Below are 17,596 nucleotides of genomic sequence, written 5' to 3' on the forward strand. Positions count from 1 at the left end.
ATGTCAGGCTTACTGGCCTATAGTTGCCCGATTCCTCCCTACTACCTTTCTTGTGAATGGGCACAACATTTCCTAATTTCCAATCTTCTGGGATGAGTCCTGTTGCCAGTGATTGGTTAAATAAATCTGTTAATGGTTTTGCTAGTTCACCGCTGAGCTCTTTTAATAGCTTTGGGTGTATCCCATCAGGCCCTTGTGACTTATTTGTATACATTTTAGACAGCTGACTTAGAACCTCTTCCTCTGTAGAGACACATGCATCAAAAGATTCATCAGTCTTCTTTCCTAACTGAGGTCTTTTTCCTTCATTTTCCTTTGTAAAAACTGAACAGAAGTATTCATTGAGGCAGTCAGCTAGTTCTTTATCTTCTTCCATATGCCTTCCTTCTTTTGTTTTTAATTTGGTAATTCCTTGTTTTAGTTTCCTTTTTTCATTTATGCATCTGAAGAATGTCTTATCGCCTTTTTCCCTGATTGAGCTAATTTCTCTTCTGCCTGCACTTTAGTAGCTCTTATAGCTTGTTTGGCCTCTCTCTGCCTAATCTTATAAATTTGCCTTTCATCCTCGGTTTTTTTTTTTTTTTATAATTCCTAAATGCTATCTTTTTGTTTTTAATGATTTTGGCCACTTCTGCTGAGTACTGACAAGCCTAATGCAATTTTCTGTTGCCTTCAATAGTGCCACTTTTAAGTAGTCCCATTTCTCCTGGACTCCAATGAAACTGTTCCAATTTGATAGGGACTCGTGTACCAATCTAATCTAATTTTAGAAAAGTCAGTTTTTCTAAAATCTAAAACTTTTTTGTGTGGTGTGACTCAGTCACTGTACTCATAGTAAACTACACTGACTGGTGATCACTAGATCCCAAGCTTTCCCCTACAGTAATATCAGATACCAAATTCCCATTTGTGAATACTAAATCTAAAATGGCCTCCTTCCGGGTTGGCTCCTCAACTACCTGCTGTAGAGATAATCCCAGTAGGGAATTTAGAATATCTGTACTCCTGGCAGAACTAGCTATTTTGGTTTTCCAGTTTACATCTGGAAGATTGAAGTGTCCCATAATGATAACTTCCCCCTTCAATGTCATTTTAGCTATTTCCTTAACTAGTAGATCATTTAATAGCACATGCGTCCCAGACCCGTAGGATCTGAGCAAAACTGAATATATAGCTTATATCAGGGGCGTAGTAAGGGGGGCAGATGGTGCATGTGCCCCGATTCTTGTCACTGCCATCTGGTTCGTTTCCATAGTGAATCAGGGAGCCCTCCGTTCCCTACTACACTGTTATTCTGAGATCTGGCGCTCCCCCCTCAGGATACACAGCGCGATGCTGGCTGTGTAAGGAGCGCTGAAAACCCGGGAATCAGCCTCTAAACTGAGTTTAGTGTAGGAGGAGCATTGCATTGTAATGCCAGTGAATTTAACATACTTGTCAGTTGTCATAGTTGTCGGTTACCACAAGATATGCCAAAAAATATGTCCCACCTCTGTGACCTACACCTTTGTGGAGAACAGGCCACCAGAGGTTTTCATCTAGTCAGAAATGGGAGAGGCGGTTTAAATGACTCCACACTATTACGATGCTATCAATGGTTTATTGGGTATAATAGTTAGAATTGTTACACATGCAATTTTATTTTATCCATATTTTTTCTCAGGACTAGGAACAAATCTTCTCTGAGACGTCAATGTTGTCTTCCTTTGATCAGAGGTTTCTTGCCTTCATCTTAAGATTTCACCTGTGAGAAGTAGTGCAGAAGTAATTAATATTCAGGACTTTTATTGATATTTTTAGGACGTTTTATTAATACGGTAACTTATTTTATATCACTTTTCATAGAAAATAGAGGTGGTGAATGATGTAAGTAAAAAAAAAAAGCAGTGATCCTCAACCTACCAGTATGGCACCCCAGCTGTTGCAAAACTATAACCCTAAGTCTACATCTGTCAGGACATCCTAGGAGTTATAGTTTCACTACAGCTTGAAAACCATAGGGAGGAGATAACTTAAAGGGGTTGTCTCACTTCAGCAAGTGGCATTTATCATGTAGAGACAGTTAATACAAGGCACTTACTACTGTATTGTGATTCTTCATGTTGCCTCCTTTGCTGACTGGATTCATTTTTCCATCACATTATACACTACTTGTTTCCATAGTTACAGACCACCCTCAAATCCATCAGTGGTGGCCGTGCTTGCGCTCTATAGGAAAAAGTGTCAGCCTCTCTGGTGGCCAGGACCACCAGAGAGGCTAGTGCTTTATCCTATATTGTGCAAGCACGACCACCAATGATGGATTGCAGGGTGGTATGTAACCATGGAAACGAGCAGTGTATAATGTGATAGAAAAATGAATCCAGCCAGCAAAGGAAGCAATATAGATAATACCAGTATATTAGTAAGTTGCCTGTATTAACTTTCTCTACATGATAAATGCCACTTACTGAAGTGAGACAACCTCTCTAACAGAGTATACTGATTCCACATACATAATAACTCAATGAAGAAAAAAGAGAAAATAAAGATTTTACTGTGAATATTCACTTTTGGATGTTCTGATTAATAATTCTTGCTAGCTTCATTTATGTAATCTAGAACTCAAAATCCTTTGCATAGACATTGAATTGTTAAATGATAACATTTTTACTGCCTACATCCACCACTAGAGGGAGCTGAGAAGTCTCCTGACTCATCCTTGCTGAATTCAGTGTGTAAACAATATGTAGTCTGCTCCTGAGCTCCCCCAAGTGGTGATTGCAGCAGCCAGAAGTCTATCATTCAGATGCATTGAATGGGAGATTTGAAACTCTCTATCAGAAAAATGGAGCTCTGTTCAATATAATTTATTATAAAATTAATTAGTGCAGAATCTCGCTGACTGATAGAAGATGAACGAGAAGATAAAGAAGTTACGTAAACCTAGAAGCTCATGAGCCCCAGTACAAAAACAGTAACCGGGTCCACACCTATCATGTGCATTTAAGCATTTACAAGCACCAAAGCCTACACAGTTACCCTTATCAGAAGAATAAGAGAGAGCAGATTAAGATGATAGGAAAAAGAGAAACTTATACAAAAAGAGAAACAGTGCAAAAAAGAGACCTGATTGAGCAAAACAGCAAGAGAAAAAATAAGCAAAAGATATAAAAAAGGCAAAAGATTAGGACAATAGTGGGGAGAGTTAGGAAATAGAGTGCAATGAATATGAAGGAAGACTAAGAAAAGGAAGAAGGAAAAAGGAGGTATTACACGCAGTGGGTGTGGAACTACTTTGTCAACCAACCAGTTTGAATTTGGGTTCCCTGGTATTCATCATCAGTGATGAGCGGCAGGGGCAATATTCAAATTAGTAATATTTTGCAAATATTTGGGTGAATATTCGTCATATATTTGCGAATTCCAGAATTTGTGATATACAGTCATTATTTGCAAAAATCGGCAATCAGAAAATTTGCAATACAAATTAGCAATAAATAATTTGCAATATAAAAATTCACGATCAACACTGCTACTAAATTCAAAGATATTGCAGCCTTCTCATTGGCCCACAGGCAAGAAGGAGTGAGGGATCATGGGTACTGATGAAAAAAAAATCTAGAATATTCGCGATTACGAAGATATAGCACTATATTCTAGATATTCGCGAATTCTTGATAAGCAAATATTCGCTTAAAAAATGAGCAATTAGAATTTTCGTTATCAACACTATTTATAATTTAATCCCTATGCAGAGATCTGGACTTCGCTGAAGGGAAGCCTTCAGGCCACTGTCTCTGACTAGTTCTGGGGTGAGAGAAATTTGTGCGGGGCGCTAAGGGGTCAAGTGAAGTTCACAGTCAGTAACAGGCCAAGCTCAAGACAGGCAGAGAATATGTGCATATACGTGAAAAAAGTCCAAGGTCATGGCAGGCAGCAAGGGGTCAATATACTAATCAGGGACCGGTCAAAGTCTGGAATCAGGCACAGATTAGTACACAGGCAGACAAACGGAACAGCAAGGCATAAACAATGTAATGGGATGTAATGAAGAAAAAGATGAAGAAGATGAATGGTAACAATTAAGAGAAGAAAGAAAGAAGAAAGGAAGAAATAGTGCAAAGATGAACATAGTAACATAGTTTATAATTCTAAGGAACCACAAAATGAGAGAGGAGACAAAGGAAAAGTAGGGGGGAAAAAGATGAAGAAGAATTAAAAGAAGGAAAAGAAGATGGAGAACGAAAAGAAGGAAATGAAAATGGAGAAGGTCCATGAGGAGAAAAAGAGGAAAAAGAACAATAAAAGATGAGTAAAAAGGAGAAGAGGAAGAAAAATTAGAAGAAAAAGAATAAAGACTAGAAGAAGAACTTTTGTTCCTTAACAAATGCAGACATTGCATATACTGTAGCTCTACATACTGATACAGAGCAGATCTTTAATGACATTAAATATACAGATCACATAGAGATCTGGTACTGGCTTACCTTTGGACATTCTTGCTCTGGAATACATTTGCCATTAGGACCTATAAGATATCCAGCCTGTGCACACACACAGCCTCTTGTACAAGCTTGGATACAAGGTTTATCCGGACATTTAGACCAACAACCATAACAATTTGATATTTTAGTTCCAACAGGGCACCGTTGACCTGTGGGAAAAGTCATTAGGAAGTTGACACTGTAGCTATTTAAGAACATGTTGATTATCGTATTATTTAAATTCAACTTGAATCAAAACTGCTCCAATTGGCCTGAAAATTGGTATATGACACTTTGAGGTCTCCTAGGACTTGATTTTTCTTCAGTATTGTCTTTTTTGCTTTTTTAATTTTTTTTTTTAAAGAATTTTTATTCTCTCTCTCTCTCCTTCTCCCTTTGCAATGACAGCAATAGTAAATTGGGCATGGTTAACAAATAAGGGAGTTTACAAAAACACCACACTTTTTGATCTGTTACGCTTTTTAAAATAAAAAAAATACTCAATAACTTGAAAGCGTGTTTATACACACAGTAATATTGGAAGAAGCTGTGGCTTGTTCTCAACAAGCATCCAATAATTCTCTATTTTAAGGGGAGCAGCAGTAGTAGAGTGTGGATGTGGAACCTCACAGACGAGGCACAAGGCACGTAGTTGTATAGGGGAAGTAGTAGCAGCTGTAGTAGTGAGAGCATTAGCAGCACAATATGGAACCGACAAGGTAGTAGATGTGCAGCTGTGAAGAATAGTGGTAGTGGCAATAGAAGCTGCAGCAGTTCAGTATGGGATATGACTAGTGTTGAGCACATCGAAGTGTCTGAAGTGAACTTTGATCTGAGTTTTAGTGAACATTCGATTTGCCACAAAGCCAAATTTCCTTGTGCTTCGTGGTAACAAATCAATTTTCCCTGAAATGGCGGTAAAAAAAATATACTTATGTGAAATCTCGTGCACGGTGACGTATAATGTCACCATTCGCTGCAAAAGATCTTCAATCAAGCCTTTTCACGCTCAAATGGATAAGGTGAATATTATTTATTTATTTTTACCAACTAATCCCTGAAAGCCCTATTTTTTTTAATTTTTATCTCAGGTGAGGGGTTTAGTGACGGGGGCAATGCAACCACTTTTCCCCGTCATTGCGCCCCCTACTCACAAAGAAATGTGCTTTACGATGAATTAATATCTTTGAGAAATTCGGCCAAGCAAGCAAATCAACATTTTCGAAACTTCACTCATCTCTAGTTATGACAGACAAGTCTGTAGATTTTGGGTTGTGCAGGGTTAGTATTAGTTGTAACATAATTGGGCTAACAATACAATTGATACAATGAAAGATCTATTCATTAGCATCAGCCCCAGGTGTGTAAAAATCTGCATGAATCCGTATGTCATGATTAAAGTTTTAAAAAATTTTCTGCTTGGATGCATCCTGATAATACAATAACTTGGCCTCCCTGTTGGTATCAAGAAAACTGTCCACCATTTTGCTTTGATATTTATATCCTAAAGCATGCCAACCCAGTAGTCATCACTTTTTTGATGCTATCAAAATGCTTGTGAGCATGTAAGCAACCAAGCATGCAGCTTTCCATGTTCACAAATATGCCTGAGGAGCAGGCTTCAGCAGCATCATGTTTGTCATAACGAGTATCAACCTCATGTCATAGCTGTGCCTGGCAAGACTCTATGGGATCATTTATGAAGCTAAGTACGCCACACAATGCTTAAAAAAGATTATATGTAGTCGAAGCGTCACACCTTACTTGGTGAATAACCACCACTAAAAAGAGACAAGGAGTGTTTCAGTTTTATCTTTTTAGATTATCGGCTGGGACACTAGGACTAGGTACAACACTGCGAGCACCGCCACTCATTGGATCTACACAGAAAAATACAGTAGTGCTGCTATTGCTTTTCTTTTTATATATATAAACATATAAATATAGCTCAGTGTTCTATCCTGTGTGCTGATTGTTGTCTGTCATGTCTCTTCTTCTGCCACTCCTTGCCAAGCACTGTGGGTCCCTGGTCAAGTTTGTCCCTGAAGCCAGCCTGCCTGCTGTGTTAATTCCTGATCATGCCGGTTCAAATAGTCCAGTGTCAGTGTTCTTTCCTGTGTGTGCTTGGCTATTTCCGGTGCTCCCAAAGAAATAACTAGAGTGGTGATGCACAGTTCTAACCAGCCACTCTGGGGTACAAGGGCTCCACAGGGTACAAGGCCCCCAATCTGATAGTTATAGCTAGCGAGCAAGGTCAAAACCAGGAGAGAAAAACACAATCAATGCATTGCATGAGAAATCCAGAGACAAGCCAAGGTCAGTACAGAAGAGTCGATATAAGCAGGAACAGCAGCCACAGGTTAAATGCAAAATACAAGCTATGGTATAAGTCAGTCTACCAGAAAGGTCAGTAGGAAGTCCACAGCATGATGCCCTGAAAACATCTACAATCACAGGCAAGATTGATTGGAATTAGTAGTACTAAATCCACTGCCTAGCTCCGGGATTGGAGAAAAAGTCAGTAACCTGATTGGCTCAGTTTCTAGTTGCACTAAAATGTCCAACAGCCAGGACTTTGCCGTGACGTGTCAACCCTTCCAGCACAGCCCTGCCTAGTGAAGTGACTGGTTGCACTCCTGGCATCTGTTTTGTACAGCTCCAAACCAATCCACAGTTGAACTGCTCCGGGTGTGTCTCTGCTCTGTTTCATCACAGCACATACACAGCTCTGCTTTGTACAGCTCCAAGCCAAGTCACAGTTCAACTGCTCCAGTTGTGTTTTAGCTCAGCTTCACTGCATGGCCACAGCTCTGCATTATACAGCTCAAATTCTGTGTATTTCTTAAAGTTGTTCTGTGTTGCGATTGCAAAGTCATGTCAATAGATAGACACTGCTGACCTGCTTGCTTCCTCTGGACCCTGTTTTCCATAGTTCACTTAAAGGGCATCTGTCAGCAGATTGGTGCCTATGAAACTAGTTGAACTGGAATGTGTTGGAGTTTTATAGGTACAAAGCTGTTGACAGAAGCCCTTTAATGATTCACATTCATAAATTATATTGAACTGTTGCTTATGAATTGCGGCCTCGGCTTTTAACAAAGTAACGTCAAATCATATAAAAATGGTCTCGTGTCTCCAAATGCTCTTTCTGGGACAGATACGTCTTATCACATCAATGGCTGAACTTAGAATGGCATCTCTGCTTGGGAGCTAACACAGCGCCTGATAGACCTCCCAATATGCTTCCTCTTGATTGGCTGTCAGGCTGGCTGCAAGGTATTGAGGGCAAACCCATCAGCCAGGACCCCTGCCCAGGGCCCATGTTATCTTCCATATTCATCCTTACTTTCCTCATTAGTGTCTTAACTTAAATCGTAAAATGGTGGTCTCTTTCGCACAATTCCAAAATATCAGCTTCGTTTGGAAGTAGATTTTTTGTGAATTTCATAACAAATCCAATTAGTTGGTACAGGGATGGGCAAACTGCGGCTCTCCAGATTTTGTAAAACTACAACTCCCAGTATGCCCAGCCTACAGTAGGGCATGATGGGATTTGTAGCCGCAGTTTGCCCATCACTGAGCTGGTAGAGCAATTCACTTTTCTCTACTTTTTACAAAGACTGACCAATCGATACATGTCTAATGTCTTATACATAAAAAAAGTAGCAGCATTTACGAATCTATAACAAAAAGTCTCTATGGTGGTGGTGTCCGCAGTGTTGGATACCAGTCTGTAGCATCCCCAAATCATCCAGAATAAATCAAAAATAAAATTGCAGCACTCGCCGGTCTTCAATTCATGCTGGTTTATTCACCAAAAATTGTGACATTTCAGCCTCTAGGTCTTTCACAAGCAAACAATTGTGTGTGTATACACGAATACATATACCATCCTAAATGGTCACATGAACATTATGCTAATTGACCACATGATCACCATGCAAATGGCCAGTCACATGCTCAATGCAATCACATGGTCATATGATCATTGTGCAAATCGGCCACATGACCACTATGCAAACTGGTCGCATGATCACTAGTGTTAAGCGAGAATATTCGAATTGCGAATTTTTTTCTCGAATATCGCAATTTCGAGATTTTGCAAATATTTAGAATATCGTTCTATATATTCGCAAAATCAATTTTTTTTTTTACTGCTCCAGTCAGTGCCCGTTGCCGCTTCTGCCGACTTCCGTGCTCATGGAGCGTCCTCATCACCATGGGAACGTCTCCATATACTAGCATGTACTGTCGGATTTGAGAATTACGTTGAAATCGCAATTCGATTAATTCAAGTTATAATAATCGAATTGCGATTTCAACTTTTTACGTATATTCTTAATGCTCTAACTTCGTCTTTTAGTATATTCGTAATATTCTAAAAGACGAAGTTAGAGCAATAAAACTAATATTCTAAAAGACGAAGTTAGAGCAATATTTAGAATATTCGTAAAATACACATATAGATTGTAATTTAGCTAATATACTAATATAGTAATTTTTTTAATAGTGTACATATTTTAAAAAACTTAAGTTCATAAGAGACAACAAAAATTTGAGAAAAAAAAAGATTATAGCACTATATTAGCTAAATTACAATCTATATGTGTATTTTACGAAAATTTGTAATATTGCTCTAACTTCGTCTTTTAGAATATTATGAATATTCTAAAAGACGAAGTTAGAGCAATATTAAGAATATTCGTAAAATACACATATAGCCTAGCCATAGTCAATTAGTCATAGGAACGTTGCCTAAGAAAAAAATCGCAATATGCGATTAATTAAATCGCATATTAATCGCGATAATTGGAATAATTACGAATATTCGATTTCGACGAATATAACACGAATATTCAATCGAAATATCGCGAAATCGAATATGGAACCTCCCGCTCATCACTAATGATCACCATATTAATGTAGATAAAATAAAGTTACAGACATGATGCTGCTGTGGACATATTCTCTCAAGCAATTGCTTCAATAAATGGCAGACAGTGCGCTCAATAGAACGGAGTGCACATGTATTGGAATACTGCAGACTTGCACGGTGATCATGTGACCATTTAGGATAGTCAAAAACTTTAAAATTTTTGGTCAATAAACCAGCATGAATTTAAGACCGGCGAGTGCTGCAGTTTTATTTTTTTTTTATTCTGGATAATGTCTTATAAAAGTAGAAGATCTCAAATTACTGAATTAAAAATCATGACATAATATGCAAGGTGGGGTCAAGATCTGGGTTAAAGAGGACCTTTCACTCGTATACAAACTAAAAACTAACTCTATCTGTGGGCAGAGCGGCGCCCAGGGGTCCCCCTGCACTTACTAGTATGCCTGGGCGCCGCTCCATTCGCCCGGTATAGGCTACGGTGTCTCAGCTCCGTCTGTTGTATTGGACTGATTTTTTGTAGGAGGCGTGTCCCTTGCTGCAGTGCTGGCCAATCGCAGCACACAGCTCATAAACTGGCTATGAGCTGTGCGCTGCGATTGGCCAGTGCTGCAGCAAGGGACACACCTCCTACAAAAAATCAGTCCAATACAACAGACGGAGCTGAGACACCGGAGCCTATACCGGGCGAACGGAGCGGCGCCCAGACATACTAGTAAATGCAGGGAGATCCCTGGGCGCCGCTCTGCCCACAGATAGAGTTAGTTTTTAGTTTGTATACGAGTGAAAGGTCCTCTTTAATATATAGTAATACTGATTAAAGGGGTTTTCAAGAACTGGTATGTTTGTGGCATGTTCTTAGGATAGGCTATCAATATCAGATAGGTGGGGGTTTGACTCAGCATCATCATTGATCAGAAGTTTGAAATGTTCTTGTACGAACACTGCAGCCCATTAAATTTTTATTATGGCTCATCTACCAGCATGCCTTCCTCTTAGTGGCAACTGTGCAAGGTTCAGCTTTGTCCTATTCACATGATATCCTGCTCTGTCACTACTGTATGTACGATGTGCAAGTAAACGGGCCAATGTGAACAATAAAGCTATCAAGGTTCAGCTATTCAGCGAGGAGTTCAGAGAGTTGCACCCCACGTATCTGACAATAATGGTCTATTCTAGGAAAATTTCAACAATATGCTGATCCTAGAAAACCTCTTTACCAAAGATCTATAGATAAATTTAGGAAAAATGTTCCAAAGTAAGGACAATAGAATTTAAAGGGGACAGGAGCATTACAGCTGAAATTGAATTTATGTCCTTGAAAACCATTTCTGTTATCTAAATAAGTCCAAGCTTCTGTGCAGTTTTATTTCTTCCTATTTGTTGTGGCTGGAATTTTGTACAGATCTCCAAATTCCCTGCAGAGAGCAATATAGTATTCTCTCTTTCTGGAGCCACCACTAGGGGGAGCTAAGGAGTTTACTGCATACTGATTATCCATTTTATAAACAAGCAATCAATTTAAGATTGTTATCAATTGCACTTTTCAAAAAACATTCGCATTTTCCAGACCTGGTCAACATTTCAGAAAATGTAAGGAGGTATATTACTAGGAACTTGCTAAATCACAATGCTCAGATTCTTTTCCAAAGTAGAACTATACCACATCCCTATACACACACACATTTGCAATAGCATTTGTTGCTGCAAAATTGCCAGAATAACCTCAATAATTTTTGGGGCATTTGTGCTTTTTTTGAGTTTTTTTAAACAGAGGCCCAGATTAACTAATACGTCTGCAGCAAAAATCTGTCTAAAATTAAAACAAAATAGCATAATTTGGAACATGTAGGGTTGCTACGCTTTTTCCTACATGCCTGACAGAGTGTGAGGCTTTGTGGGAAAGGGTCATGTCCATTCATGCACCATTTTGCACCAAACTTGTGCGACAATTCTGGGATGAAAGTATAGAGTCTGCACCAGTTTTATCATCGACCCTGAGCCCCTAGGATAAATCTGCTACAGGTCTAGACCACACTTACAGACATATACCATCTTTATTATCAGTAAATCTGGGTCAGTCTGCCTTACCACTAACATTTTCCTAATGGCATTTTTCCTCTAAAGTAAAGGTGATTTAAAAAAAAGTGCCAAGAGCTCCAGCATGCTGCCTTTTTCTAAAATAAAAAAGCCATTAAAAAAATGCCACTTTTCTGAACAAAAAGTAGCAAAAAGATTTCTTATGTTTCTTGCATTTCATATTTGTCATAGACATTCAACTAACAGCTGGAGCTAGTGATTTTACAATAAATACATATTCAACTTCACTCACCTTGTACACCGTAAAGAAAGCCTAAAGAAATCACTAAAACAAAAAAAATTAGGTTAACTTTTTTGTTAACATGTATGTTTCCAAAAAAATTACTAAATAAAATCATGTCTAGAAAGTTATAATACAAAATGTAATATAATCATTTATTAATATCTATTGTAATACACATCTATGAATGTTTTCGAAAGTTATTTTTTAATTCTTGTAATACCTGAGCAAACTAACAGAAGAGTCTTCATCGTGGCCATCACTGCAGAAGTTGTAAAATTGCGCCTTTTGAATTCAAAAAGTTAAAAAGTATAAGATATTAAGATATTTGATATTTCAAATAGATTATACACCAAACAAATTAAATGGATACACACGCTACCTGTCAGTGAATGATCCTCAGAAGATAATTAAGATGAGAAGATGATCCTTCAGAATTTATAGCTCTGCTCTTCTGACCAGGAGCCAATCAGAATGTTTTTGGAAGCTTTCTCAAGGTGTAGTCCCAACAATTAAACATTGTGTCTGTTTAGATCATCTTATTCCAAGATTTCTCATCTACCAGTAATAAATGCAGATTTTCATTGGCAATTTAGTTAGGCAATCCATAATCAGTTAGGCAATGCATTACTAATTAGATGTAATTGGACTCTGAGACAAATATTTGCTAAAACAGAATGTGCAAATTCTGTCTCTTCCCTGTATATCAGTAATTGCATCAACAAGGATGTGAGAAGGCTGTAGTGCCACCGTGTTCCCCATATGAGGAAACTCTGCTATAACTGATACATGATAGTTAAGAGGCTGTCACAAATTGACTCCCTCATGAATGTCTTTTAACTTGGTTGGCTTGTTCAGGTCTGCCCTACAAATACCCTGAGGCACCAGCAAAGCGATGGTTAAGCTTTTCCGCAATGTTGCTTGTAATCTACCAAAGATTTGGTATAAATATCTGGTCAGTTCCCTCATTCAGGGCCTGACGATCCATGTACATTTCACAAGTGTGTTCTTCATCTTTGATGGATCTGTCTAGACGTTTGCTCAGGTGGATTTTGCCTCAAGCAAAAAAGTTTCCTGTTTCCAAACCACAAATTGGTCTTTTATAAGACTTAACATTTGTTATTTACCTTAAGATGAACCCCCCCCCCCCCAATTACAAGTTCATGTAAAATAAAACAGTGTTTGATGCTGTTGTCAAGTAGGATTATTTCCACCCCCGCGTATGTTTTACTGCTATAGGTTGTCCTCAAGGGTAAGAGGTAATATGGCGAATTGACACCACAGCTCAACTCATTTGTAATTTTCCCCATTGGCTACAACCTATCATTGGGGACTATAACAGCCAAGCCCCCTGTGTCTATTGATTGATGGTTTGTAGCCTCATTCCTCCATCATCTTTAATCATGACGTCACTAATCACATGATATTTGGCCTATGAGAAGTGTCTCATGCAATGCTTGGATCACTCTCCCGACGTGCACTGCCACTTACGAGTTTTCAGACTAATAAATCTTTACTGCAACTACATTTATACTGATACCCTTGGCTGTCAAGTAATCACTATATAGCCATATGAGGGCTTTTTATTTGTTGTTGCTGGAAAAGTTGCTGTTTTTAAGGTACACATAATCCACTAAGTAATTAGCATTTTTAACTTTTACAAAAATACAGCTTTTCTTTTTCCAAACCAAAATTTAAGTGTTGGTGTGGCTCAATACAAGTATACAACAGGTGTTTTACAATCCAGAGGCTAGCATTTTAAATCTATAAATCTCTGTAAAAAAAACACCTTAAATAAGAATTCAGAATCTGGGACAGAATATCTCCAGACAGTTAAATTTTTTTATTTTTGTGGGGGAAGGGAATAGCAATACAAATCTAGAGGCAGCATTTTAATTTGCAGTGAAAACGACTAAAATAGTAGTCTGAAATCTGGGAGAGAACATTACCAGGCAGTTTATTTATTTATTTATTTATTTTTCTGAGGGTGGGTGTGGGGGTGGCTTGGTAATAGCAATATAAGTGTACAGCGCATGTAGTGGGTTGTGTTTTAAATCACAGTAAAAACGCCTAAAATACTTGTCCAAAACATGGGACAGGGCATGTTCAGAAAAATAGCAATATATGTGGTCATGTGTTTTACAATACAGAATGTAGTATTTTAAAACTAGGTGAAAATACTGTAAATAGTAGTCTGAAATATTGGACAGAGCATCTCTAAATGGTTCCATTTTTTTTTTGTTTGTTTTTTGGTGGGGGGATAGGAATATAAGTGTATAATGCAAGTTTTACATTTCATAAACTTATTTTTGTTTTGTTTTGCATAAATTGTAATACATGTGTACAAAGAGTGTTTTGCAATTCAGAGGGTACTGTTTTAAATATCTGAGTGAAAACATTGGAAATAGCAGTCAGAAACCTCTAGACAAAAATCAGGAATAAAAATACAATCACGTAAAGCAATGCACTTAAACAATAGATGCAAACATAATATATTGACTAAGCTATCACTCTAAAGATAAAATCAGAGACACTTAGCCAATATATTTTGATCAAAACACCTCTGTGCCCACCTACCAGCACTAAGGTGTTCCCAGGTCAGGCAGGTCCTACTCTAAACCTACCTATGCCGTATGGGTGTCTATATTCAGGAGAGCAGACCCTACACATATAGTGTGCTGCTCCTAGTTACCTCTGTGTGCATTAAGCAACCCATGAGAGGAGGAGCACACACAGCTATATTTACCACCTAATCAAGGTCACCTGTTAGATATGAGGGCAAAAGTGCACAGGAATGCTACTCAAAAATCACTCAAAAACATACAAAACATCCTGCACAATATGATAGTAAATATGTGGATGTAACAGTATAGAGAACAAATGCACTAGGCACTCTCGGATTTTGCGACCAATATTGAATGTATTAATTAGAACTATGTGCTAGGTAAATGATAAATACTAAACATACTAATCAAAAAAATCCATAAAATCCATTACATATACACTCATAATAAAATTGTACCAATAAAATCGATAAATATAGCTAGTTGGATTGCTTGTATGATTATTCACATTCACTAGCAGCATTCAAGGGTGTGAGTCTATTATTTTGAATCTCCGATCCGAACTCAATATAGGAAGACAGCAATTTTGAATGCAAAAAAAAACTTCGAATGAACAGAAATGTCTCTTAGACCTGATTATGACTTGTGTTGGGGTATGTGCATTACTACATTTATAAAATCACAGAAACACTGTAGTGTGCTGCCACACTGAAATATTGTGCAAAATGGCCGTTACTTTTGGCCATGTGCTGCTGCCACTATTCTGTTGCTTCCTCTACTGCCATTCCCACAATTGGGCTTCTTGGCCTACTGATATGTATTAATTTTATGCACAGCACTTTACAGACATTAGCATGAGGCTGTCCCCAATGGGGCTCACAATCTATGTTCCCTATCAGTATGTCTTTGGATTGTGGAGGAAACCAGAGTACCCTCAGAAAACCCACATACACACGGGGAGAACATACAAACTCCATGCAGATGTTGTTCTTGCTCAGATTCAAACCTAGGACCCCAGTGTTGCAAGGCACCAGTGCTAACCACTGAGCCACCGTGCTGTACATGTTATATTTTTTTTAAAAAAAGATATGCATCCACTGGGCCTTGTTATGACACTGGTTCTGCTACTACTGTGATCTGCCACCATCTTGTGCTGTATGCCACTGCTGTTTTTCTCCCTACTCTGTTATATGACCACTATTGTCCCTGTTACTGTCACTGCTGTTGGCTCCAACACCCACTATGTTATGGGGTCACTATTTTCTGAAACATGCTTTATGGATGCTCAAAATTCAGGATTCTTTTTTATTTTATTTAGTTTTCTTTTCTTCTGATGGATCAGAACAACAGAAAAATAAACAGTGATGGTAACACAGCCTTACTGCCACCCAGGGGCGTTACTAGGGTTTCAAAATATCCGGTGCTCAAGCCCCAATGTATATGGCTCAATTCTCTAAGTTAAAATAAAACTATTATATTATTAATGGCATATATTGGCCACAGTGTTTTTATGTTACCACAAATTAATACCACAAACCATTTATTAATTAATACCATCAAATTATTAAATTAATTGCTACTTCATCTGACACAAGTCATCAAGAGTCTGAAGAGGATTTAGAAGAGGATGGTGGTGAGGAGGAGGAGGAGGAGGAGAAAGAAGAGCACACTTTGAGGGGGACTTTACACTTTTTGAGGATCGCTGGTGTTGTCCGTGGCTGGGGGGAAGAGACCGAGGACAACATTCTCCTGGCCAATGACCAGAAGCCAGGGTGCTCCAATTTAGTGCAAAGGGGGCCTTCATGCTCCAGTGTTTGTAGAGGGATCCCCGTATAAAAAGCATAAAGGGCAAGGACTAGAGTTGAGCGAACACCTGGATGTTCGGGTTCGAGAAGTTCGGCCGAACTTCCCGGAAATGTTCGGGTTCGGGATCCGAACCCGATCCGAACTTCGTCCCGAACCCGAACCCCATTGAAGTCAATGGGGACCCGAACTTTTCGGCACTAAAAAGGCTGTAAAAAAAGCCCAGGAAAGAGCTAGAGGGAGAGAATCTGGCTTCACGTCACCCACCACTTTAACAGTCCATTGTCAGATATTTAGTCCCAGGCACCCAGGCAGAGGAGAGAGTTCCCTTAACAGAGAATCTGGCTTCATGTCAGCAGAGAATCAGTCTGCATGTCATAGCAGAGAATCATGCTTCACGTCACCCAACACTGGAACAGTCCATTGTCAGATATTTAGGCCCCGGCACCCAGGCAGAGGAGAGAGGTCCCGTAACAGAGATTCTGGCTTCATGTCAGCAGAGAATCAGTCTGCATGTCATAGCAGAGAATCAGGCTTCACGTCAGCCACCAGTGCAACAGTCCATTGGCATATATTTAGGCCCAGCACACAGGCAGAGGAGAGAGGTCTCGTAACAGAGAATCTGTCTTCATGTCAGCAGAGAATTAGTCTGCATATCATAGCAGAGAATCAGGCTTCACGCCAGCCACCACTGCAACAGTCCATTGTCATATATTTAAGCCCAGCACACAGGCAGAGGAGAGAGGTCCCGTAACAGAGAATCTGTCTTCATGTCAGCAGAGAATTAGTCTGCATGTCATAGCAGAGAATCAGGCTTCACGTCAGCCACCACTGCAACAGTCCATTGTCATATATTTAAGCCCAGCACACAGGCAGAGGAGAGAGGTCCCGTAACAGAGAATCTGTCTTCATGTCAGCAGAGAATTAGTCTGCATGTCTTAGCAGAGAATCAGGCTTCACGTCAGCCACCACTGCAACAGTCCATTGGCATATATTTAGGCCCCGTCACCCAGACAGAGGAGAGGTTCATTCAACTTTGGGTAGCCTCGCAATATAATGGTAAAATGAAAATAAAAATAGGATTGAATAAGGAAGTGCCCTGGAGTACAATAATATATGGTTAAGGGGAGGTAGTTAATGTCTAATCTGGACAAGGGACGGACAGGTCCTGTGGGATCCATGCCTGGTTCATTTTTATGAACGTCAGCTTGTCCACATTGGCTGTAGACAGGCGGCTGCGTTTGTCTGTAATGACGCCCCCTGCCGTGCTGAATACACGTTCAGACAAAACGCTGGCCGCCGGGCAGGCCAGCACCTCCAAGGCATAAAAGGCTAGCTCTGGCCACGTGGACAATTTAGAGACCCAGAAGTTGAATGGGGCCGAACCATCAGTCAGTACGTGGAGGAGTGTGCACACGTACTGTTCCACCATGTTAGTGAAATGTTGCCTCCTGCTAACACGTTGCGTATCAGGTGGTGGTGCAGTTAGCTGTGGCGTGTTGACAAAAGTTTTCCACATCTCTGCCATGCTAACCCTGCCCTCAGAGGA

At 39.3% G+C, this 17,596-nt stretch overlaps 1 protein-coding gene across 2 annotated transcripts; it reads right to left on the reverse strand.

The window, feature by feature from the left end:
• Nucleotides 1-1,580: 1,580 nt before the first annotated feature.
• LOC122928977 (chymotrypsin-elastase inhibitor ixodidin-like) lies at nt 1,581-12,122 on the reverse strand. 2 transcript variants are annotated; one of them, XM_044282344.1, is made up of 5 exons: nt 12,063-12,122; nt 11,904-11,965; nt 11,693-11,725; nt 4,470-4,636; nt 1,581-1,744 (listed from the first exon to the last, which is right to left on the reverse strand). In XM_044282344.1, the coding sequence occupies exons 2-5, from the start codon at nt 11,938-11,940 to the stop codon at nt 1,733-1,735; spliced, it is 249 nt and encodes an 82-aa protein (XP_044138279.1). In that variant the 5' UTR covers nt 11,941-11,965; nt 12,063-12,122; the 3' UTR covers nt 1,581-1,732. The 2 variants fall into 2 exon arrangements, with proteins under 2 accessions (XP_044138279.1, XP_044138280.1); XM_044282345.1 differs by having other exon boundaries at nt 12,058-12,100.
• Between the last annotated feature and the right edge of the window lie 5,474 nt (nt 12,123-17,596).

The sequence above is a fragment of the Bufo gargarizans genome, chromosome 2 (genome assembly GCF_014858855.1).
Source record: "Bufo gargarizans isolate SCDJY-AF-19 chromosome 2, ASM1485885v1, whole genome shotgun sequence".
NCBI classification, from domain to species: Eukaryota; Metazoa; Chordata; class Amphibia; order Anura; family Bufonidae; genus Bufo; species Bufo gargarizans.